The sequence below is a fragment of the Aquarana catesbeiana genome, linkage group LG02 (assembly GCF_042186555.1).
Source record: "Aquarana catesbeiana isolate 2022-GZ linkage group LG02, ASM4218655v1, whole genome shotgun sequence".
NCBI lineage: Eukaryota > Metazoa > Chordata > Amphibia > Anura > Ranidae > Aquarana > Aquarana catesbeiana.
In genome coordinates this window covers 768203183-768228764 of record NC_133325.1, presented here as the reverse complement: position 1 = coordinate 768228764, position 25582 = coordinate 768203183, and the positions used below count along the sequence as shown (strand labels likewise).

General features: G+C 42.3%; 1 protein-coding gene across 1 annotated transcript in view; it reads left to right on the top strand.

Annotated features, from left to right (window-relative positions):
* LOC141127725 (uncharacterized) overlaps nucleotides 1-25582 on the top strand; it is a 122115-nt gene that overhangs the window by 10497 nt on the left and 86036 nt on the right. Inside the window, exons 7-12 of the mRNA XM_073614473.1 lie at nucleotides 15564-15707; nucleotides 16676-16819; nucleotides 19470-19613; nucleotides 19988-20131; nucleotides 22241-22384; nucleotides 24900-25043. Of these exons, the coding sequence (XP_073470574.1) occupies nucleotides 15564-15707; nucleotides 16676-16819; nucleotides 19470-19613; nucleotides 19988-20131; nucleotides 22241-22384; nucleotides 24900-25043 (864 nt within the window). The remainder of the gene's footprint in view (nucleotides 1-15563; nucleotides 15708-16675; nucleotides 16820-19469; nucleotides 19614-19987; nucleotides 20132-22240; nucleotides 22385-24899; nucleotides 25044-25582) is intronic.

Genomic DNA, 25582 nt, shown 5'->3' with positions numbered 1-25582 from the left:
TGTCTTTTTCACTGTCAGCCCTAAGGCCACAATGCACTTACAGCATCACACCCTTCCCCAAGGACCATGCCTTCCTCTTCACTACTTCAGCTGGTGACACGGTCTGTTCCTGCCTGTCCCGACATATGACTTTATAGCATTTTGAGAAAGTAATTCTTAGTATATACTTAACTCCACCAGCTTGGCTCACATCTTAACAATTTACCATTCTATCATGTTCCACCTTTAGCTGCACAGGAAAGACACTCTATTTCACTCAGTCTTGCACTTTGTGACTCTAGACTCGGTCCCGAGACAGGCCTAATACCACAGCGGGCTCCAACATGGAGACCCAGCCACTAAGTGGGGAACATGAAGTATCACCTATTCCCTCACTACTAAGGCCTCTGTTGCCTGCCACCATCACCACACTCACTGTTAGCTGGCTGCTTCTCCTTTTGTCCTTCCAGCGCACTAACTTACACATAACCTCAAGGATGAACCAGGTTACAGTTGTTGCCAGACATCTCAGTCTTTACAAGCTGGAGTGTTAAACATGAACTCACTTTTCATCTAAATCTGGAGGGCTTAATATAACTTCACTTCCAGTTCTTAGCTCTTTAAGATACATAATAACTACCATCACTATCTTTCATGATTTTCTCTTCCCAGGAAATGGTACAGACAACTTCTTCTTTAACAAAACTCTGTTTACTGAATATGAATGAAGTATATGTGAGGCAGCACATCAGTACATCTACTTTACATGCATGTCTGCATAAAATGTAATACACCCTAAGGGCTGTGCATATTTTTGGCTGTGCGTTTGGCTGTGCTGTTGCATAATGGTGCTGCTGATTTGAGGTGCTGTTCATACCAGAAAAGTTTGGAAGGATAAAGTCCATTGCTGTGGCAGCCCCAGTGTCAGGTCACCTGAGGCCAGGCGACAGGTGCACACCGATGGGGTCAAGAGTGCACCGCTAAGGTAGTGGACCCTACGACTGACTGCTGCGGATGGAGCTCTAGGTGGTTCAGGAAGCAGGTCCACTGGAGCACCAACATGAATCACACTGAGAGCTATGGCATGAAATTCCCCAGGGCACGGAGTCTAAGAGCCAGCAGGTATATAACCCACAAGAAATAGCGAACACCTTTTCAGGGTACTCCTATATAATATAAAAAAAGACAAAGAAACTCCCCAACCCCTACCAACTGAAATTATAACATTTTTAAACAAAGTCCAATTACCCTCTGTGGACCCCAACACTTTAAAAAACCTCAATGATCCAATCTCTGTTGAAGAGACAAGAAATTTCATTCACTCATTGCCCCTGAACAAGGCCCCAGGAGCAAATGGATTATCAAGCGAGTACTATAAAGCCTTTAGCGATATTCTAGCAACATATCTAACAAACCTCTTTAATCAAGTAGTAAAAAATAAGACCTTTGCAAAAGAAATGCTAGAAGATATTATTATCACAATTCCAAAACCTGGTAAAGAGCCTTCCTCCTCCAAAAATGATAGACCCATATCACAATTGAACTCAGATTTAAAGATATACCCTAAGATACTGGTCAACCGTCTTCTTGATGTGACACCATACCTTATAGAGACAGATCAAGTGGGATTTGTTAAAGGCTGACAAGGACCAGATGGCACTGGGCATATGATTAATCGAATCAATTATGTTGAGCATAGTCGAGTCCCTTCTCTGCTTTTAAGCCTAGACACAGAGAAGGCATTCAATAGAGTTCACTAGGTGTACCTTTCATAAAGATTTTTAAGATTTGGGATTTCTGGGTTTATACACAAAGCCATAATGTCATTATACACAATGCCCTCAGCCAGAGTGTTAACTTCTGGCAATATTTCCAAAAGCTTTAATTTATCGAACGGCACAAGAAAAGGTTGTCCGCTTTCTCCTGCAATATTTTCTTTAGCTATTGAGCCTCTGGCAGTAGCTGACAAAATGAACACAAATTGGGTCTATTCGCGGATGACATAATTTTAACTTTGACAAATCCAGAAAAGTCTCTGCCTGAGGTTCAACAACCTTTAGATAACTTTGGATGCATCTCCTATTAAACTATTAATACCCATAAATGTTTTGCCTTACCAATGAACATCTCACCAAAAATGCTCAACCTCCTACGCTTCAACCACAAGTATAACTTGGACGAGCCATCTATCTCATACCTAAGAGTCCAACTTTCCTACCCAACCTCCAAACTATTTGAAGTTAGCTATCCCAAACTCCTAACCCAAATTCAAGATGATCCCCAAATAAATACAAAGAACTCAATTATCTTTGATTGGAAGAATGGCAGTATTCAAAATGCTTATCTTGCCAAAGATCCTGTATTATTTCCGTGAGCTCCCCATCCCAGTACCCTCTACATTTTAAAAACAAATAAACTCCAAACTAAACAATCTGATATGGCAGGGCAAGAATCGCAATATTAACCACAATTAAAAAGAAAGGAGGCATGAATCTACCAGACATGCATCAATACTACATTGTTTCACTTCTAGACCAGATGAGATACTGGTTTGTCCCAAATAATGACAAAATTTGGCTGAATATTGAAAAAGAAGTAACCAAAGATTATGATTTAGCTTCCTTGTCAGTTGCTTATACTTTACTTCCTAAAGTAACAATACCTCCTTACATAACTATCAAATCCACACTAGCTGTGTGGAAATACATGTTAAACAAAACTCGACATACAGAGGACACAACACAAGTAAGTGTCCCTTTTAAGAGTAATAGATTACTGTAAAGCTTGTCTCAATGTCAACCCCTTTATAACACAAGGATTTAACTGCTATTCTACATTACATGATAAAAATAAGATTATAGTAACAAACAAAACCAATAAGATTGAACGATTAAAACACTTCAATCCTAATGGTAAATTAGTTCTTCCTGCAAAAATCTGGCAATTTCTTTTGTCAAAGAACAGGTTAAATACTAAAGGTATATCCTTTTTTTATAATTTTATGTCCTCATTTCCTATAAATGAAAAAAACATTAACATGGTCAAATGGGGAAAATAATTAAACCAAACCTTCTGTTGGAGGTCATGGCAAACAGCCATCAAAATAAATTACTCCACAACATCTTGCATTGAACACTGGGAAAACTTTTAAAAAATATTAAATCGCTGGTACTTGACACCTTACAAACCCTCCAAATATACCCATCTTCCTCACCCATTTGTTGGAGATGTGACCACCAATTGGGTACACTGTATCATACATTTTGGAATTGCAAAAATCTTTCCAGCTTCTGGAACACAATTTCATACTGTACTTTTATTGCATCCCTTACAGGTAACCTAATACTGCTCACCCCTGCAACAACCCTATTGGGAATTAATCTTGACATCTATCCTCTTATCTTTAGAACTGTTGTTGCCAATGTCTTAATAGCAGCTAGGCTTACCATAGCCAAGCTTTGGAAATCCAACACTGCTCCCAATCTTACTGATGTAATTTTGAGACTTAATACACAGGCTCATTATGAATTGATGTTAGCTCACAAGAATTTCAACACCAGCAAATTCAAAAATATCTGGTAAGTCTGGCTGTTACACCCCAGAGCATCAACATTTCTTAAAGATTTCAACAAGCATTGAAATATTCTCTTTACTTGAAGAATCAAGAACGTAGCTCCCACTCCCTACCTTCTGGTTCCCCTCCCCACTATACTATAAGGAACAATTCCTATTGACAGTATGGTCCCATTGGGGTTAATAGGGCCTTATTGTTCCAACAGTGAGTACATATGTCAATATTATTCTATTACACTAATCTGAATGTAGGTCTTAATGCTTAAATATTATGTTCATATATTTTTTTGTTCCTATATCTAACTGAATATGTACCAAAAGTACTTGTTACATATATATATATATATATATATATATATATATATATATATATATATATATATATGATACTTTAATAAAAATTTTAAGTTTAAAAAAAAATACGACTAAAACTAAAATGGCATTTTAGTAAAAAGACTAAAATATGACTAAAATTAAAATGGCATTTTAGAATAGAAGTCGCAGAAATAATGTCAGAGTGATAGGCCTGCCAGCAGTGCTGGGACAAGGTAATTTAGCACCAAGGGCGAAGACACCAAACTGCGCCCCCCTCCACACACACACACACAAGATGTATGAGCATCATGTGTTAGCAAATCCCCCCCTCCAAAAAAAATAAAAAATTGAGCACTAATCGGCATACTTAGCCCCAAACACAAATAATACCCCCTATCATCCTCACTAGCATAAATTCTCCCCCCCATCCCCATTTCTAACAGCCCCAATATTTCCTATCCTAGCACAAATCCCGCCCTCCCATCACCTCTTCTAGCACAACCCCCCCCCCCAAATCCCCCTCCCAGCACAAATCTCCCCCATCTCCATGGCACAAATCCTCTCTCCTGGAACAAACAGAACAAATCCCCCCTCCTGGCAAAAATCCTCATCCTCCCAGCACATATCCCCCCCACCTAGCACAAATCCTCATCCTCCCAGCACATATCCCCCCACCTAGCACAAATCCTTATCCTTCCAGCACATATCCCCCTATCTAGCACAAATTCTCATCCTCCCAGCACAAATCTTACCCCTGTCACCCCCCAAAATCCCCCTCCTAGCACATTTAATAAAAAATTAAAATAACATTGAAAAGGCCAAATGGCCGCTTACATTTGTAGGTGCCCACCCGGCACTGGGGCTGCTCGTTTGTCAGGGTAAGATTGGTGTCAGAGACCCATCACATCGCATCATAGACGGCGTGCGTTCCACCCGGCACGAGAGACAACCAGATAGTCCGGATGTGGGTAGGCAAACATGTGACCACGTACCGCTCCAACGTACGTTTCGTTATGAACGTCTTCAGGAAAGCACGCTTCCCCGAAGACGTTCATAACGAAACGTACGTTGGAGCGGTACGTGGTCAAGTGTTCGCCTACCCATATCCGGACTATCTGGTTGTCTCTCGTGCCGGGTGGAACGCTCGCCGTCTATGATGCGATGTGATGGGTCTCTGACACCAATCTTACCCTGACAAACGAGCAGCCCCAGTGCCGGGTGGGCACCTACAAATGTAAGCGGCCATTTGGCCTTTTCAATGTTATTTTAATTTTTTATTAAATGGTTTTACGCTATGGAGACTTTGTTTGTTTTCCATATATCCTTTTCTTGAACGATTGGGACCGGAGGGGTCCATGCCTAAAGCATCATCCAGTTGTCCAGCCGTCCATGTGAGCAGGCACAATCCTGCATAAGCGCTAGTGACTCTCTTTTTAAGTAAAGGGGTCATTGGTGTCTGGTAAGCAGATATCTATTACTTCAAGGTGTATTCTCTTCTTTTCTTTGGTGACGGAACTCTTTATATCAGTGGCAAGAACTTGGCACATATTGGAAGATATCACTTCATTTTAGAATGTATTCACTGCATTGGGAAAATTTATCACCAGCACTGATATCAACGCATTGTCTTTTGTAGGCCATGTACTAACTTTATTGCTATTAATTTACTTTATTTTATTTTATTTTGTATCAATTATGGTATTTAATTAAGTGTTCTTTGTGCACTTTATACTATTATATTCTAGTCTCTAGCGCCCCCTATCTATTTATTTACTTAATTTTGATCATTTATGTTCAAATTGGGGAGCAGCTTGCTATATGGGTATTCCTATTAGACTACATTTTTCACTGGTAGCAATTTTCTTTATGATTTACTCATTGTTTTTTAAAAAATATTGAAACCACTGGCGCTGAGGTAATTGTTTTTCACTGTAGCCTGATGAAACACAAGGTCGTACATGTATTCGTACATGTACCCGGCCCACTTGCGGGTGACAGCATTTGGCGGAACTTTGTTCTTCAACTCTCCGGTTGATGCAGCACAGTGGTTGGAAGAAAACAAGAAGGACTTATAGCCCTGTAGAATTTAGAGAACATGGAGCTGCTACTGTATTGACTTGATTTTGTGTTGAGGGTGGGGGGGTGGGTGTTTTTTTATTTATTTTTTCTAAAGAGAAGGGGAATGAAATTCCTTTTCTTTTTTTTTTTTTTTTTGTTATATGCATGAATCTGCGCATGTGTATGCGTACATTATGCGGATCATGGTCCTGTGGGGGGAGGGAGTGAGGGGAAACATCTTTTGGGTTTTCTCCTCTTCCCCCCCACCCCTCTTTTTTTTCTTCTTTTTTCCTTTTTTTTTTCTTTTATTACATATTTGTTTACCCCCCCTTTTTTTTGTTGTTGTTGTTTTTGCCTTCGATCATCACTAGAATATTATAATAATATCACACTAATATAAATGGTTCACTTGAATACAAGGAGTGGAGGCAAGGAGATGCACCTCAATTTGAATGTTTAGTAGTACACAAGAATGAGAGCGAAGGAGCAAATGTGGCTCCCATATTGGTTACACTTTGCACTAAAAATGTTAAGATTATTGGTTTGGAATGTGAGTTGGGGAAGGTATGGAATGGTCACGGGTGAACCCCCTAGGGGAAGCCCAGTTGGGCAGGGGCGGGGAGGCATGGGAGGGAGGTGGTGGGAGAGGGGGATAGGGGTAGGCTGGGCAGGGTGGGTAGGGTAGGAGACAAAGGTTACACACCACAAACATTAACAATGAGACACAAATAGAGAAAAGGATGGGTTACGAGAAGTGGGAAAAACACATAGATTGGAGTAAGTACTTATAGTGGAGGGGAGAGAATTGGATCACCAGATGAATTAACTTGTTATTTGCTTATTTACCTTTTTATTTCTTTATTTCATTCCTACTCTTGTATTATCTTCATATGTTCCTATGCAAGGCAAGACGTTTAGTATAACCTCTTGAAATGTCCGAGGTTTAGGGGATCCAATAAAGAGAACTACGGTTCTGTCTGCACTCAAGGAAAGTGGGCCTGATCTGCTTTGCCTGCAGGAGACGCACTTGACTAATGACATGATTCCACATCTTTGTAGTCAGAAATTTCAAACCCAATATCATTCTGTTCACTACTCATATTCAAGGGGGGTGAGCATAATGATCGGAAGAGGAATGGTGTTCTCCTGCAGGGAGAGCTGTATCGATACACAGGGTCGATACATTTTCTTGTTCTGCTCGATAGAGAATAAATTATACGTGTTGGCAAACATCTATATTCCACCCCCATTTAAATGTGTGGTTCTACGAGAATTGATGGAATTTATATTGGACAAAGTCGGAGTCCCAGTAATAGTGGTGGGGGACTTTAATAAAGTTCTGGACAAGGGTTTAGATAGATTCCCGACTTTCAAGCTCTTACTTTACTCTGCCTAGAATTGACATGGCCTTAGCTAATAGTGAAGCACTAGTGTTGATTAGGAATATAGAGTATGGTCCAAGAGGAGTCTCCGACCATTCCCCACTTGCGCTGACAATAGACTGCAAAAAAGCTTATTGGGTAAACCTGCGTTTATATCTCCACATACCTTAAAACTGAACATTGCATGACTGCAAAAAAGCTTATTGGGTAAACCTGCGTTTATATCTCCACATACCTTAAAACTGAACATTGCATGACTGCAAAAAAGCTTATTGGGTAAACCTGCGTTTATATCTCCACATACCTTAAAACTGAACATTGCATGACTGCAAAAAAGCTTATTGGGTAAACCTGCGTTTATATCTCCACATACCTTAAAACTGAACATTGCATGACTGCAAAAAAGCTTATTGGGTAAACCTGCGTTTATATCTCCACATACCTTAAAACTGAACATTGCATGACTGCAAAAAAGCTTATTGGGTAAACCTGCGTTTATATCTCCACATACCTTAAAACTGAACATTGCATGACTGCAAAAAAGCTTATTGGGTAAATCTGTTTGTCACCACTGTTTCAACTCCATCTGTAGCCATGCTCACATTATTTCAATGTTTATTTAGCCATTAAGTCTTACCTAAATTATGGGTTGCCTTATCTTTACAATTTTGGCCTTTTAGTCCCCTCGCAGTTTGATTGTGGTGTGAAAGTTATGCCCTGCTAGCTGTGTTGCTAATATGCCCTCCTAATTGATTAATTGCCAGATTCAACCCACACCCAACACACAGTATAAAAACAAGGCCTTCCTTACGGGGGAACACATACAGGGGGCTGCACATACAGGGGGTTCTTCCAAAGAAGTGGCGTTCTTAAAATAAGTGGCACTTCCGCTCTTGCACTTCAGCGATTTGCACAAAGCAAACTATAAAAGACTGCAGGTGACCCCATTTCCTAATTTAATCATCTTCCTCTCTGAAACATGCACTCTTTACCTCTCCTCCTTTTCACAATTGCTGCCTCTCTCCTCAAACTCTCTTTTCTACATCCCTCTGCTCCACCCCACAACCTGTACATATCACCCTCACTTCTCCCCTCCCCCTATTACTGCACTCATCACCTCTTTCTAACTCTAAGCCCACTTGCTAACATACCCCCCAGGATACTGAAGCATGTCCCCTCATACAAATCATATTCTCATATTACCTCCCTCACTCTTCTGCTTCTCCTAATCGCTGGAGATATTTCCCCAAACCCTGGGCCCACTTTATTTAACTGTGCCCAACACACCCATCACCATCACCCTACACCCTCTGGCAGTAGTCGCAATCTACACAATCTAGTCTCCATTCCTCTTCTTGCCAACACCAGCCTCACTCTCTCCTGCGCCCTCTGGAACGCCCGCTCTGTCTGCAACAAACTCACTGCTGTTCATGACCTCTTTGTCACTAATTCCTTTAATCTACTTGCTCTCACAGAAACCTGGCTCCACGAATATGACACCCCTTCTCCTGCTTCCCTCTCCCAGGGTGGCCTTCACTGGACTCACTCCCCTAGGCCTAATGGACGCAAGGGAGGTGGAGTGGGATTCCTCCTATCCCCCCAGAGCACCTTCCAGGTTATTCACCCTCCTCCCTCTTTTTCACTCTCATCATTCGAAGCCCACTGTATACGTCTATTCTCTCCTACTTCCCTAAGAATTGCTGTGATCTACCGGCCCCCTGGACCATTATCGACTTTCCTTGATGAGTTTTCTGCCTGGCTACCCTACTTTCTCTCTTCGGAAATTCCCACAATCCTTCTCGGTGATTTCAACATCCCTGCTAATACAAACATTCCTGCTACTTCTAAACTTCTTAGTCTAACCTCTTCATTTGACCTGAAGCAATGGGTACAGGCTTCTACTCACTCTGATGGCAACACCCTTGACCTTGTATTCTCTTACCTATGCACTCCATGCAACTTCTCAAACAATCCTTTTCCTCTCTCCGACCACCACCTTATTAGTTTCTCTCTCCCCCTGTCTTCCACCACCTTTCCCTCCAATCGCCTAACCGTCACCCGTAGAAACTTTCGCAACTTCAACTCCTCTCTCCTCTACTCTGCTACCGACCACCTCTATGACAAAATCTCCCCCCTGTCCTGCCCCAACCAAGCCATATCCATCTACAATAAATCTCTGTCCTCCACCCTGGACAAGCTCGCTCCCCTTACTACACGCAGAATCAGGCCTCGACCCCTACAACCCTGGCAAACAGATGACACTAAAATTCTCAAAAAACGTAGTCGCGCTCTTGAGCGTCTGTGGCACAAGACTAAGTCTCTCAAAGACTTCAACCAATACAAATCTGCCCTCCAAAAATACTATTCTTTCCTCCACACTGCCAAGCAAACCTATTTTACAACTCTTATTAATACCTTCTCATCCAATCCCCGTAAACTCTTCTCTACCTTCAACTCTCTACTTTGTCCTCCACCGCCTCCCCCCACTGATTTACTCACTGCCCAGGAAATCGCTAATCACTTCAAAAACAAGATTGATACAATCCGTGATGAAATCTCCACTCTACAGGTATCTCCCCCAGCTAAGACCCCATGTCAACAGATACAACTGACACTACCTCTATTCAAATCTACTACTCCAGACGAAGTTGCTAAACTCCTTTCTATCGCCCACCTAACTACCTGTCCCCTGGACCCTGTTCCCTCTCAAATGCTACGGTCACCCTCTGACCCCATCCTACACTCTCTAACCCACATCTTCAATCTCTCCCTCACCTCTGGCGTCTTCCCCGATGCTCTAAAACATGCACTGGTCACTCCCATACTCAAAAAACCATCCTTGGACCCTACCAATCTTAACAACCTACGCCCTATCTCCTTGCTCCCCTTTTCCTCTAAACTCCTTGAACGCCTGGTTTACAACCAACTGAGTGACCACCTCATTAAAAACAACCTTCTTGATCCCCTTCAATCTGGATTTCGCCCTCAACACTCCACAGAAACTGCTCTTTTAAAACTCACAAATGACCTACTAACTGCAAAAACCAACGGACACTATTCTGTACTCCTACTTCTGGATCTTTCAGCTGCCTTTGACACGGTTGACCACCCCCTCCTCCTCAAAAAACTTCACTCCATCGGTCTCCGTGACTGTGCTCTTCAGTGGCTCTCATCCTACCTATCCCAACGCACCTTCAGTGTCACTTACAATTCTACTTCCTCCACTCCTCTTCCCTTCTCTGTCGGGGTCCCCCAAGGTTCTGTTCTTGGACCTCTTTTATTTTCAATCTACACCTCTTCCCTGGGTCAGCTGATAGCCTCTCATGGCTTTCAATATCATTTCTATGCTGATGACACACAAATCTATCTCTCCACCCCTCAACTCACTCCATCAGTCTCCTCACGCATCACTAACTTACTAACCGACATATCTGTATGGATGTCACACCACTTCCTCAAACTCAACTTGTCCAAAACCGAGCTTATAATATTTCCTCCCCCACGTGCCTCTTCCCCTGACTTCTCTGTGAAGAGCAATGGCAAAACCATCCACCCGTCCCCACATGTCAGGGTGCTAGGTGTTATCCTAGATTCTGAACTCTCCTTTCAGCCCCACATCCAATCACTTTCCAAAGCTTGCCGCCTCAACCTCCGCAACATCTCTAAACTACGTCCCTTTCTAACCAGTGAAACTACAAAGCTCCTGATTCACTCCCTGGTTATCTCTCGCCTCGACTACTGCAACTCCCTCCTCATTGGCTTACCTTTAAATAGACTATCCCCCCTTCAGTCCATCATGAATGCTGCTGCCAGACTCATCCACCTTACAAACCGATCAGTGTCTGCTACCCCTCTCTGCCAATCCCTCAATTGGCTGCCACTCGCCCAACGAATTAAATTCAAAATACTAACAATAAGTTACAAAGCCATCCACAACTGTGCCCCCAGCTACATCACTAACCTAGTCTCAAAATACCAACCTAAACACCTTCTCCGTTCCTCCCAAGATCTCCTGCTCTCTAGCTCCCTCATCACCTCCTCCCATATCCGCCTCCAGGACTTCTCCCGAGCCTCGCCCATCCTCTGGAATTCCCTACCCCAATCTGTCAGACTGTCTCCAAATTTATCCACTTTTAGGCGATCCCTGAAGACTTTCCTCTTCAGAGAAGCCTATCCTGCCTCCATCTAACAACTGCATTATTTTCTCCATTAGCTCATCCCCCACAGCTATTACCCTTTTGTATAACTTGACCCTCCCTCCTAGATTGTAAGCTCTAACGAGCAGGGCCCTCTGATTCCTCCTGTATTGAATTGTATTGTACTTGTACTGTCTGCCCTAATGTTGTTGTAAAGCGCTGCGTAAACTGTCGGCGCTATATAAATCCTGTATAATAATAATAATAATAATAATAATAAACGCGGGGGGTAAGGCCCACCCGAGAGAATGGAAAATTGATCCTTGCTGGTTGGAACTGATTGTTAACTCTGGAGAAGTGGTGACTAGGTTAAATGAATTTATACAAATAAATACAGGTACGGCACCAGCCGGAGTGGTCTGGGACTTCTTGAAGGCCTACCTTAGAGGTCTCCTGATTCAACAGGTGGCAAGAGTGAAGGGGAAATCTAGGAAGTGGGAAAGGGATGCTAGGAATGAGGCGACTCTGGCAGAGAGGCGATATGTTGAGGACCCAACCCCAGACAGACAGAGGGAATGGCTAGATAAGCAACAAGCTTATAAAATGACCACTATAAGAAAGACAGAGAACAGACGAATATTTCAGAGACAGTGCTAATTTGGAGAAGGGGAGAGAGTTGGTGGTATGTTGTCTCTATTGATTAGATCTAATACCCCCCCTCTACTGTCAGCGGTTAGGACCCCAAGTGGAGAGATTTCCACCAATGCATCTGAGATAATACATATATTTACTGAATATTATAGCTCCCTGTACAAGTCCAATAGGGGAATTGGGAGGGAAAAAATGGACGACTTTCTTCAGAAAATAACAATCCCGACCTTGACAGAAAGGGACAAAATGATCATGGATGCACCAGTGACCTTGGATGAAGTGTGGCGAGCAGTGGCTGGGATGCCAAATCAAAAGTCGCCAGGTCCCGACGGGCTCCTAATAGAAATATACAAACGATATGGAGAGGTATTGCTCCCGGAGTTGCTGAAGACTTTCGAATGGGTATTAACCAGTGGGAGGCTGCCCACCTCAATGTCAGAAGCCACTATCGTAATACACAAGTAGGGGAAAGACCAACTGGAAGCCTCCTCCTATCGCCCAATCTCATTATTATGTTCGGATGTAAAAATTCTGGCCAGAATACTAGCAACCCGCTTAAATGGATGTATTCAAAATCTTATACATCCTGACCAGTCAGGTTTCATTCCAAGCAGGTCAACTAGCATTAACATTAGAAGAGTCCACTTAAATATGCAGATTCCAACAGACAATGGCGGCTCTAGGGCCATATTGACCTTAGATGTAGCCAAGGCCTTCGATAGCCTGGAATGGGACTATCTATGGAGAGTGCTAGAGAGATTCGGGTTTGGCCCCTCCTTTATTAAGTGGGTGAAAATACTCTATACTGAACCAAGAGAAAAAATAAAAGTTAACAACGAATACTCTGATTTGTTCCAGTTGGAGAGAGGGACGAGACAGGGCTGCCCCCTGTCCCCCTTATTATTTGCTCTGGCGATGGAATCGCTAGCAATCATGACCAGATCAATGATGGGCATACAGGGTTTTTGGAGGCGGACAGAAGAGGATAGGATAGCACTGTTTGCAGATGATGTCCTGTTCTTCCTCGGAGATGTTCAAACTTCGCTAAGAGCAGTGATACAATGGTTGGACAGTTTTCTGGGCTGGTTGTCAACTGGAACAAATCGGCCTTGTTACCGGTTGACCCACTTGGCAACCAGACACTGTGGGATACTCCAAACCTAAAAGTAGTTGCAAAGCTGAAATATTTGGGGGTTTGGATTACTAGCGATATAAATCTATATCTTAATGACAACTTAGTCCCACTATTACTTAAATGAAAGCAAAAAGGAGATATTTGACATCGACTCCCATTGTCTGTAGCAGGACGATGTAATCTAATAAAGGTGATATGGTTACCTCAGATATTATATCTTTTCCAAAACTCCCCAATTTGGATAGGCCAAAAGTGGTTTAAAAGAATAGAATCCCTGTTTAGGGATCTAATTTGGAAAAAGGGCGAGTCTAGAATCAGCTTGCAAACTATGCAGTTACCGACCAAAGAAGGGGGGTATGGCGGTTCCACACCCAAGATCATATTTTCTGGCATCTCAGCTTCAGCAGCTAGCGGGTTGTGGAGCCCTTGGAAGGGGAAATTCCAGAGGTAGGATGACGATAATGGGGGCACCGCATAACACATTAATAGAGGTATTAGAGGCAGATTCATTTATCCATAGATGCCCGACGATAAAATTAATTGGCAAGGTATGGCAGACAACAAAAGTATTGCTGGGGTACAGAGGGATATCAGAATATGCTCCTCTGTGGAACAATAGAAATTTAGCGGAACTAAGAGATATAGAGAGGCCTGTGGAATGGGAAAGACAGGGCATTAACTGACTAAGCCAGCTATTGGAGGGCAATGTTATGAAAACATTCTTAAATTTAAAACAAGAATTTAATATACCAAACAACTCATTCTATAAATACCTTCAAATCAGACACGCTATCCAGACGCAGTTCAGGTTGCAGACAAGCGAATGGACCCAGATTCCCACTCTTGCAAAAATAATGAATCTGGACACATCCAAAGGACTAATCTCTGAACTATATGTCAGACTGGAAGCTAGAACACTAAATCGAGCAGGACCTTCCAAGAATAGAGAGGGATGGGAGAGAGATATGGGGGTAATGACCACAGAGGAATGAGATAGGATCTTGAAACGAGGAACACTGGTCTCAGTTTCCTCCTCACAGAAGGTATCTCACCTGTTCCTAATACATAGAGTATATCATACCCCGAAAAAGGCAAAACGACCAGTGCCCCATATGTAGGGCAACAGGGGACCTTATCCACATGGTATGGAAATGCCCAAAGCTATTTAGATACTGGGTAGAGATTGTAGATAGGATAAATAATACCTTTAAGACTGCAATGGAACCGACGGCCAAGACCTGCTTATTGGGGGACGTGGAGGGGGGTAGGGTCTCGAAGGACACCATTGAAGTAGTGTTGAGATGCCTATTTCAGGAGAAAACTAATCGCACAGCAATGACAAGCACACAAACCCCCGACTGTAGAGAACTGGGTTGAAACTATCAACTCAATAGTTGAGAATTAGAGAGTGATATATATTAGGCAAGGTAATTATAGTAAGTTTGAGAGAATGTGGAGACCCTGGCTGGATAAGATGGGGTATCCCCTATAGGGGGAAAATGGTGAACGCATATAGATCCTCCCTGCCCTCCTCCCCCCCCCCCCTTTTCTTTTTTTATTTAAAGAGAGAGAAAAGGGAAAGACATTTTTTTTTAATTTTTTTTATTTATTTTTTTGTCCTTTTCTCTCTCGTTAGTTAAGGATTGCGTGATGTGTGGGTAGGAGGGTTGGGTGCGGGTTGGCAGGGAGGGAGTGGGTAGATAAAGCAGTGACAGTGCTATGCATTGTAAGACATTACACAATATTTTATAACAGTGTATTTTTTAATCTTTCTTTCTTATTTGTGTAATAATAACGCAACAAACAAATAAAGAAAAAGTATTATAATTAAAAATACGACTAAAACTAAAATGGCATTTTAGCCAAAAGACTATAACTAATACTAAATCGAAATTTGATGTCAAAATTAACACTGCTGCCAGCCAAGCCTTCAAAAATGTACCCGTACTAGATAAAAAAAAATTACATTTCTAGTTCTAGAGGGTTGTACATAAGCCCTACTAAACGGGAAGTGACATACAAACAGGGGTAGCCATGTAACAAAACATATTAACCGCCTACATGCACCAACCAAGACTTAAAGGTAAACTTACAAAAATGTAGCTTAGCATCAACAACATTCTACCAAGTAAGCACCTCTTTACATGCGCTCTCGTGGATCTCGTCTGAGGGAGGGTGGGATAGTTTAGGTCTGGGCAAAAAGGCTAAAAGTGTATTTATTTTTAAGGCACACATTTCCAGGAAAATGTCCTCATAGTTGATCATCAGCTCCAACAACATATGCAGCCTGTAAAAATGATTTCAAAAATAATATTTTTCAATTATTCTTCATAGATGAGGCTCAGTGCTCGGTGAGTCCGGCTGATAGAATAGAGTGTGGATATCCAGGAATTAGTTCTGAAGAATGCCGTTCCAGAGGATGCTGCTTTGACCCATCTATTCCTGGGGTTAAATGGTGCTTCCGCTCCAACGACTACAGTAAGGGTTTTTCCTATGCTATTATTTCAATTAATATTCTTATAATACGCTATTTTTATAGTGCCAACAGTTTCTGCAGCCCTTTACAATAACAAATAGTGTAAGTACCCGAATTCCACTTGATATTAGCTTCTCACAGTCCCTTATGTAGCAAAGCTCAGACTGGCAGAGAAAGAAGCAACCCAAAGAGCCAGTCATATATGCTAAAGTGGTCATGTGCTAACAAGGAACATGCTGATAGGAGGAGTGTGCAGAGTGACAAAGATAATATCATCAGTCCGATGCTTCTCCTTCTACTGTCCAGTCACTGGGGGAGGGGGTTACTGAACCACAGCAGAGAAAAATCAGGTCCTCCTTCTTGCTAGATACATCTGTGCATGGGGCAGAGCTTTGTAGATCTTGGGACTGGATGGACAGAAATACAAATCCTTTGTCAAATAAAATTGTTTATTTAACTGCCTGGGCTTCAGAATTCAAAAATAAGTGCGCTTATTCTTTTGAATCTCCCTTAACCTAAAGGATCCTACCCTACTTACCAAGACCCAGTAGCTGCAACCTCCATTGTTTGTTTACATTCAACAATGAAAGGCTCCCTTTCTTGGTCGCGCCTGCACAATTCAGCACTACCTCTATGGACCTCGTCTATGTCCATCTCCCAGCCAGGAGACGGTTCCATAGAAGTCCAAGAGCTTGTAATGTGCAGGTACCGCCAGAAGAGGGAGCCTGTCATTGCTGAATGTAAACCAACTCTGGTGTCCATGCTCATTGGATCTAAACTTAGTAAGGGTGGGATTGTTTAGGTCCGGTCAAGGGGGAAAAAGGTGCACTTTGTCTGAAAGTGTACTTACTAATTAGGTCGTGTGGGTCGAAAAGTTAGTTCCTCATAAGCCCCAAACAACTTTAATGTGCAGCCTGTAAACATTATTTATTGGTATTTCAAAAATATTATCTTCAATTTTTCTTCATAGATAAGGTTCAGTGCTCGGTGAGTCCAGCTGACAGAACAGACTGCGGATATGCAGGAATTAGTTCTGAAGAATGCCATTCTAGAGGATGCTGCTTTGACCCATCTATTCCTGGGGTCAAATGGTGCTTCTTCTCCAAAACCTACAGTAAGAGTTATTCCTATACAGTACTTACAATTTAAAACAAAAGAGCAAGTAATACAGTTGATGTAGAAAATAAAATTCAGCTCTGAGGCAGGATAGGCTTCCCTAAAGAGGTGAGTTTTCAGGTATCACCTAAAGTTGGAGTAGGAAATAGACAGAGAGATTGGGGTAGGAAGTTCCAGTAGAAGAGAGAGGCCTTGAAGAAGTCCTGAGCATAGGAGTTGGTGATGAGAGAACTGAACAGCAACGGTGAAAGGTTTCCTGGTCCACATTACAGCTCCACCTCGATGGGGTAATCTACTTCCATCTCCCAGCAAGGAGATGTTCCCATAGAAGTCAAAGTGCCTATAATGTACAGATGCAGCCAGGGGAGGAAGCCATTTACCACGTAAACTTTCAGCCTTCATGACACAATGCACATACAGCATCAAACCCTGCCCGAAGGACTGTGTCTTCCTCTTCACTACTTCAGCTGGGGACATGGTCTGTTCCTGCCTGTCTGTGCACATGGCTTTGTAGCATTTTGAGAAAGTAACACTTAGTAAATACTTAAAGTGGGGTTCCACCCAAAAAAACAAAAATAGCTGAAAAATTCTAAAAAAAAAAACCAAAAAAACATTTGGATATTTTTTTTTTTTCACTTACCTCTAAATGCCTGTTGCTAGGTGGTCCCTCGTAGTCTGCCTCTTCCTTTGCCTGGGCTGGTGACATCACTTCCCCCTTGGCACAGGAAGGGCTCGGCTCTGCTCCCTCCCTCCTGTCAATCATCTGGGACCCATTACAGGTCCCAGGTGATTGAGCGGCCAATCACGGCGCGCGGCACCGCTCGCGCATGCGCAGTGGGTGCCAGGCTGTGAAGCCACAGCCCGGCGCCCACAGTTGAAATGCCGGTGCCAACCAGTAGAGGGGGGGGACAAGCGGGGCTTCGATCCCCCGCATCGCTGGACCCAGGGACAGGTAAGTGTCCAATTAAAAGTCAGCAGCTGCAGTATTTGTAGCTGCTGACTTTTAATTTTTTTTTTTTTTAATGGAGCCCCTGGGTGGAACTCCTCTTTTAACTCCACCACCTTGACTCACATCTTTATAATTTACCATTTTATCATGTTCCACCATTAGCTCCACATGGAAGGCACTGTATTTCACTCAGCAAGGCCTTGAACTTTGAGACTCTAGGCTTGGTCCTTAGGCAGGCCTTGTACCGCAGTGGGCTTCAATATGGAGACCCAGTTATTAAGTTAGGAACATGAAGTATCACCTGTTCCCTCACTACCAAGGCCTCTGTCATCCGCCACCATCACGGCTCCCACTGTTAGCTGCTCCTCCTTCTGTCCTTCCAGTGCACTAAATTACTCATAACCTCAAGAATTAACCAGGTTACACTTGTTGCCAGACATCTCAGTCTTTACAATGCTTAAACGCGAACTCACATTTCTTCTTAATCTGGCGGGTTAAAGATACAGTGACTTCACTCCCAGTTCCTGGTTCTTTGTGATACACAATAGCTACACATCACTATAGTTCATGATAATAGTTGCCCCACAGCCCAGCACAAGGTCACATTCACTCCTTTGGCTCAATGAATAGTCTAGAGCAGGGATATGCAATTAGCAGACCTCCAGCTGTTGCAGAACTACAATTCCCATGAGGCATAGCAAGACTCTGACAGCCACAAGCATGACACCCAGAGGCAGAGGCATGGTGGGACTTTTAGTTTTGCAGCAGCTGGAGGTCCGCTAATTGCATATCCCCGGTCTAGAGGTATGCTTTTCTGATGCTTTATTGTAGAGCTTGGACAGGTTCAGGGTACTGTGGGATACTCCTATAACTTTTATTGTGAACTTGAGGACACTAAACTATCTCATAGTAAGGTGAGCAAGGGTCCTTTCTTGCAGCAAATGTTGGACCAAATTTTTCAGGAATATTTTAGTAGTGAATTCCCTTTAGGTAGAACTGACTCTATTTTAAAATAATTAGCAGCAGCAGTAATGTGAGCATATGTCCTTGCTAGCAGCAAATAGTGGACTGAGCTCTCCATGACACCACACACAGTGTCCCCTTTGGATAAAATTGACTCTAGTACAAGTAGGATGGCAATAGCATACAGTCTCAATGATTTCTCACACCAGCCTGTACTCACTAATGTCGTTGGATAATTGGTTGCCTCCTTCCAATATCTTCCAGACACCTTTCCCATGATGCCAGACTAGATCCCCAGAAGAAAAGTACCTCAGTCAGTTTCAGCAAACTTTCAGTAGAATAGGCCCCCAGCTAGCCTAGCTGGTACCTAGGTGGTCGATGAAATGCAGACACACGGTAGGCTTGTCCAGGGGGCAAAAAGCCCCCGCAGGCTGTGATCTCCCTCAGCTGCTGCTTACACTTTTCCCAGCCCACTATCTTTCAGAACCTTTCCAGACAAACGAGGGGGGGGGGGGGGGAGCAGTCAACCATGCAGCCAGACCAAAACAATCACATCTACACTGATTACAGTGAGCCAGAACTAAATTGACCTAACGCAGAACCATCTCGGAGGGTCCTACACACTTTTTCTTTAAGTCACACATTTGGAGGAAAATTTCCTCATAGTTCCTCATTAAAGCCTGTAAACATTATTAACTGCTATTTCAAAAATAATATTTTCAATTATTCTCCATAGATAAGGCTCAGTGCTCGGTTAGTCCGACTGACAGAAAAGAATGCGGATATCCAGGAATTAGTTCCAAAGAATGCCAATCCAGAGGATGCTGCTTTGACTCATCTATTCCCGGGGTCAAATGGTGCTTCCACAGAAAGATCTGCAGTAAGGCTTTTTCCTATGCTATAATTTCCATTAATATTAGTATAAAACTACTTTTATAGTGCCAACAGTTTCTGCAGCTCTAAAAACAGTGTAAGTACCTGAATTGGACTTGATATTTGCCTCTCATAGTTCCTTATGTAGCAGAGCTCAGATTGGCAGAAAAGAAGCAACCCAAAGAGCCAGTCATATATTCTACAGAGATCATGTGCTATATGAGTGAGGGTGGGATTGTTTAGGTAAAAGTGAAAGGCAATTCCTCTTTAAATCATTTGGTTAAAAAATGAGGAGTTCTTCATAAGCTCTGAAAACTATTATGTGCAGCCTGTAAGCATTATTGTTATTTCAAAAATAATATTTTCAGTTATTCTTCATAGATGAGGCTCAGTGCTCGGTGAGTCCGGCTGACAGAACAGACTGTGGATATCCAGGAATTAGTTCAGAAGAATGCCAATCCAGAGGATGTTGCTTCAACTCATCTATTCCTGGGGTCAAATGGTGCTTCTTCCCCAACAACTACAGTAAGGGTTATTTCTATGCTTACAAGCTAAAAGGGAAGGGTACGTGATGCAAAGAGATAATAACTGTGGGGGGATCAGTTAATGGAGAAAATAAAATTCAGCTCTAAAAAAGAATAGGCTTCCCTAAAGAGATGAGTTTTCAGGAATCATCTAAAGATGGGGTAGGAGATGGAGAGATTGGTGTAGGGAGTTCCAAAGGAAGAGAGATGCCTTGAAGAAGTCCTCAAATTTGATTATTCCTTTTTATTGGATATGTTTTTATAGTAGTAGGTAGAAAAATATTGTTTTTTTCAAAGATTTGGGTCTTTTTTTTGTTTATATCGCAAAAAATAAAAAACCCAGTGGTGATCAAATGCCACCAAAAGAAAGCTCTATTTGTGTGAAAAAAAGATAAAAATGCCATTTGGGTACAGTGTTGCATGACCATGCAATTACCAGTTAAAGTAGCACAGTGCTGAATAGCACAAAATGGCCTGGTCGTGAAAGGGAGTAAAATCTTCCGGAGTTCAAGTGGTTAACAAAACTGTGCTTACTTAATATGAATAAAGTAAACTTGAGGTAGCATATCAGTACATCTACTTCACATGCATGGCTGCAAAAAACATAATACATCCTATTGGCTGAGCATATTTTTGGCTGTGCTGTTGCAAAGTGGTGCTGCTGATTTGTGGTGCTATTCATACAGGAAAAGTTAGGAAGCATAAAGTCCATTGTTGTGGCTGCTCCAGGTAATGGGTCCCATTGGATGGACATGGGGACTGCAAAACAGATTATATAATACACCGGTCCTCTCTGCACAGCTCCCACACTGGAGGCCCAGGACTAGGTTGGTCCCCTGTATATATGCCCTACTAAACAGGAAATGACATACATACAGGGGAAACCATGCCACAAAAATATTATCCCCCTACATGCACCAATCAAGGTACACTTACAAAGATGCAACTTAGAAGTAAAAACATTCTACCAAGTAGGCACCTACAGTACCTTTGTGCCTTCTCAAGGATCTCATTTGAGTGAGGGTGGGATAGTTTAGGTCAGGGCAACAAGGCATAAAGAATAATCGCAATGTATCTAAAAGTGCATTTATTCTTTAAGTTCAACATGGAGGAAAATGTCCTCATAGTTCTTCATAAGTGCCAAAAACATTTATGTGCAGCCTGTAAACATTTTTTATTTATTTATTCGTATCTTTTTATTAGAATTTTTCATAAACTTATATATCACCCATGCAGGGATAACCTTGTACAGACCGCCAAAGTGCCGCATGGCCATCAACAAAAAATAGGATACAAAACAACTCAAAGTGTGTGTGGATGGCCCATCCCAATTCTTAAATGTAGTTTAAACCGTAAAAACACCCCAGTAGGCCGACCCGGCCTTGCTCACCCTCCCACAGTATTAAGACTGCTGAGCAAAACAAGAAAACAGTAATTTAACCCTTAATACACACGATTGCTGAAGAGTCAACTTTAAGCCAATTACCCCAGACTTTGTCAAACTTCTTTAGGCAACCGTTATTATAGTAGGTGTCCTTATAGAGAGGAATGGCCTAGTTGACCAGTTTCATCCAGGTTGAAACTGTTGGAGGAGTAGGTTTTTTCCAAGTCAGCGTTATTGCCTTCCTTGGGTAAAATAGAAGGTGTCCTAGCATTGTCCGTTCCGCCACTGTAGGGGCCAATTCTTCAACCAAGCCCAGTAAGCAAACACGTAAGGAGGGAGAAAGGTTCCAGCTAGAGACCCTTTGTATGACATTAACCACTGCCTCTCAGTGTTCTGCGATGATTGGGTAGGACCAAAAAATGTCAATGAAGTCTCCTCTAGAGTGAGAGCATCTCCAGCAATCAGGTGGTGTGTTTGGAACCATTTTATGCACTCTGTATGGTGTATAGTAAGCTTGGTGTACTACTTTAAATTGAATAAGACAGTCCCTAAGTGAGACAAGTTGCTTAAATGAGAAGTGCCATATATCTGACAAACCATCCCCATCAAGATCCAGAATGTCTACTAGCCATTTATTCCAAAGAGCTGACAACTCCCTGAGTGTAACTAAGCACAGGTGACTGTAGAGGACCACTGCAAACATTATTAATTGCTATATCTTCATAGATACGGCTCAGTGTTCCGTGAGTCCGGGTGACAGAAAAGAGTGCGGATATCCAGGAATTAGTTCAGAAGAATGCTATTCCAGAGGATGCTGCTTTGACCCATCTATTCCTGGGGTCAAATGGTGCTTCCACAAAAAGATCTACAGTAAGGGTTTTTCCTACGATATAATTTTCATTAATATTATTATAGTACACGATTTTTTAGTGGCAACAATTTCCACAGCTCTTTACAATAAAAAAAACTGTGTAAGTACCTGAATTCGACTTGGTATTAGCCTCTTACAATGTTCTATGTAGGAAAACTCTGGGACTGGTAAAGAAAGAAGCAACCCAACTAGCTGTATATGCTAAATTGATCATGTGCTAACAAGAGGCATGCTAATAGGAGGAGTGTGCAGAGTGATAGAGAGATATACGTCTGCTTCTCCATTTAATGTCTAGTCACTGGGGGGACAGCAGAAGAGAAAAATCAGGTCTTTTGTTTTGCTAGATAACAGCTGTGCTTGCAGCAGAGCAGTAAAAATATTGGGACTGGATGAACATAAATACAAACCCGTTGTCAAGTAGAACAACTCACATGAAAATATATCATCTATATGTTTAACTGTTTGCCTGGGCTTCAGCCTTCAAGTAAGTGCACATATTCTTTCACAAATTCTTTCACTCACAAACATTCACAGTACAGAGCATGTAAACAGCATCGCTGCCTGACAGCAGCATGCACGATGACGTCACAAATTGGCTCTGCCCTACATGTTTTGTGGCAACATACGTCTTCAGGGGACAGGAAGCCATACCTGACGTCTCTCAATATTTAATTACATACACACACACATACGCACACACGCACACACACAATGCGGTGCACCATGGTAATGGACAGCAAAAAACACCAATTTAAATGCTGAACCCAAAAAGCGATCATGTCATATTAATCTAAACTTAAACTAAGCTAAAATTGACAAATTACAAATTAAAAATGGAATATATTCTACAAAAAAATTATTTCTTAATTAAAAGTTGTTTAAATTATATAAATCCAAACTATACCCACTTAATCTATGGCTCCATCTAGTAAGCAAATACTATATATGCTCATATACTGCCCATATCAATACACCACAACATGATCATATTCCTAGACATAGTACCAAAGCTAAAAATAACGAGATTAAAAAATATAATGAGATACAAATCAAAGCAGATAACTAATAAAAAATAAAAAAAATATCACAATAGAGAATATTGTCAACTTTTTTTATGAAACAGTTGAGATCCCACGTTACAATCAAACCATGTGGAGTGAAGGATCTCAACTGGGAGACCTCCCTAATAATGTTACTACCCCTCCAATGGAATGTATGTACCTATGTCCATAACTTTCAATCCAAAGGGGTCCCTATTATGACACTGTAAAAAATGCCTACAGCGACTATGTCCCTTCAAACCTTTCTGGAAATTCCCAAGGTGTTCTCCAACTCTCACCTGCAGTGCCCGTGAGGTCCTGCCCACATACTGCAGTCCACACGGGCACTCCAGGACATATACCACCCTCTTGGTAGAAAAGGTTATAAAGATTTTGACATGTTATAAAGATATTAATTTTATAAATCTTCTGAGTAACCTGGAAAGTAAAACTTCCAGTCTGTGTATTGTTAGATCCTACTGAATTACATACCTTGTCGCCCGTTGCTACGATTGTTTTTCTAAATAAAATGTGCCCCCAAACCATACATAACTGTGTTCCATTACAAACTCCAACTCCAATAGTTCTAAAATAAAGGATTTTTGTTTCTTTGAAATCAATTTATCTGTTCTCAAAAAATGTTCTACTGCCAGATATCCCTTATGCAGCGTACACACGGTCGGACTTTTCGACCGGACTTGTCCGACGGACGCCGACGGACCAAATCCGGCGGACAATCCTATCGTGTGTGGGCTTCACCGGACCTTCAGCGGACTTTTCCAGTCGCAAATCTGATGGACTTTAGATTTGGAACATGCTTCAAATCTTTACGTCGTAACTCCGCCGGACCCAGAAATCCGCTTGTCTGTATGCTAGTCCGATGGACAAAAACCGACACTAGGGCATGTCATGGTGTACGTCTGGTGTACGTCATCACATACTAATCCGTCGGACTTTGGTGTGATCGTGTGTAGGCAAGTCCGTTCGTTAAAAAGTCCGTCGGAAGTCCATCAAAAGTCTGTCGAAAGTCCACTGGAAAGTCTGTCGGACCAGTCCAGTCGAAAAGTCTGACCGTGTGTACGTGGCATTAGAATATGGAAGTGTAGAGCAATGCCACATCAGCAGTAACCAATAGGCTTTCATCCTAACATTTCAATTCCTTTAGTTCCCTGATTACCTGAGTAGAAACCTTTAAAAAGGCTGGTGTTCCATATACAAAAGTTTGAAGATAATGATCAATGTATTTCCCTACCCTAGAAGTAACAGAATTAAGGCCTGGGTGGTCGCTCTGCATTTTTGGGAGGTAATGCATAATTGGTATTTTAAAAGTGCAATCTGTTTGAAAGTGCAATTCTTCTTTAAGTCGTATAGTTAGGAAAATTAGTTCCTCATAAGCGCCAAAAATATTTATGCGCAGCCTGTAAGCATTATTAATTGCTATTTCAAAAATAATATTTTCAATTATATTTCATAGTTAACGCCCAGTGCTCGGTGAGTCCGGCTGACAGAACAGACTGCGGATATGCAGGAATTAGTTCCAAAGAATGCAATTCCAGAGGATGCTGCTTTGACCCATCTATTCCTGGCGTCAAATGGTGCTTTTTCCCCAACAGCTACAGTAAGGGTTATTTTTCTGCTTACAATCTTACAGGAAGGGGCAAGTAATACAAAGAGATAATTACTGTGGGGGGATCAGTTGAAGGAGAACTGATGGGTGGCCCTCCCCATAACAGTGTCCACTGCCCCTTCACATCACCACCCCCCCCCCCCATACACACACACACACACACAGAGGAGGTAGCTGCCTCCCCCCCCCGGTAGCATCTGACCTGTGCACACATGAGACCGAGAGGTAGCACAGTTCTGTACAGAGGGCGGGAACAGGAGCTGGCTATGTGACTTTTCATATTAACAAGCTTATGATTGGTTGCTTAGAACCTAGCAACCAATCACCTGCGGGTTATCTAGAAAAGGTCATTTGGTCAGCTCCCCCCCCCCCGCCCTCCTTCCTGAGCTGTGCTGCCCCTCGCTCTCTACTGTTTACTGATGATGGAAGGGAGAGAGAGAGAGGGACCAAATGCGCAGTGGAGGAGGCTGAGGGCAGAGAGAGGACCAGCAGACCTGTTCCTGGTCTACTTGTCACCTACCAGCGGTTGA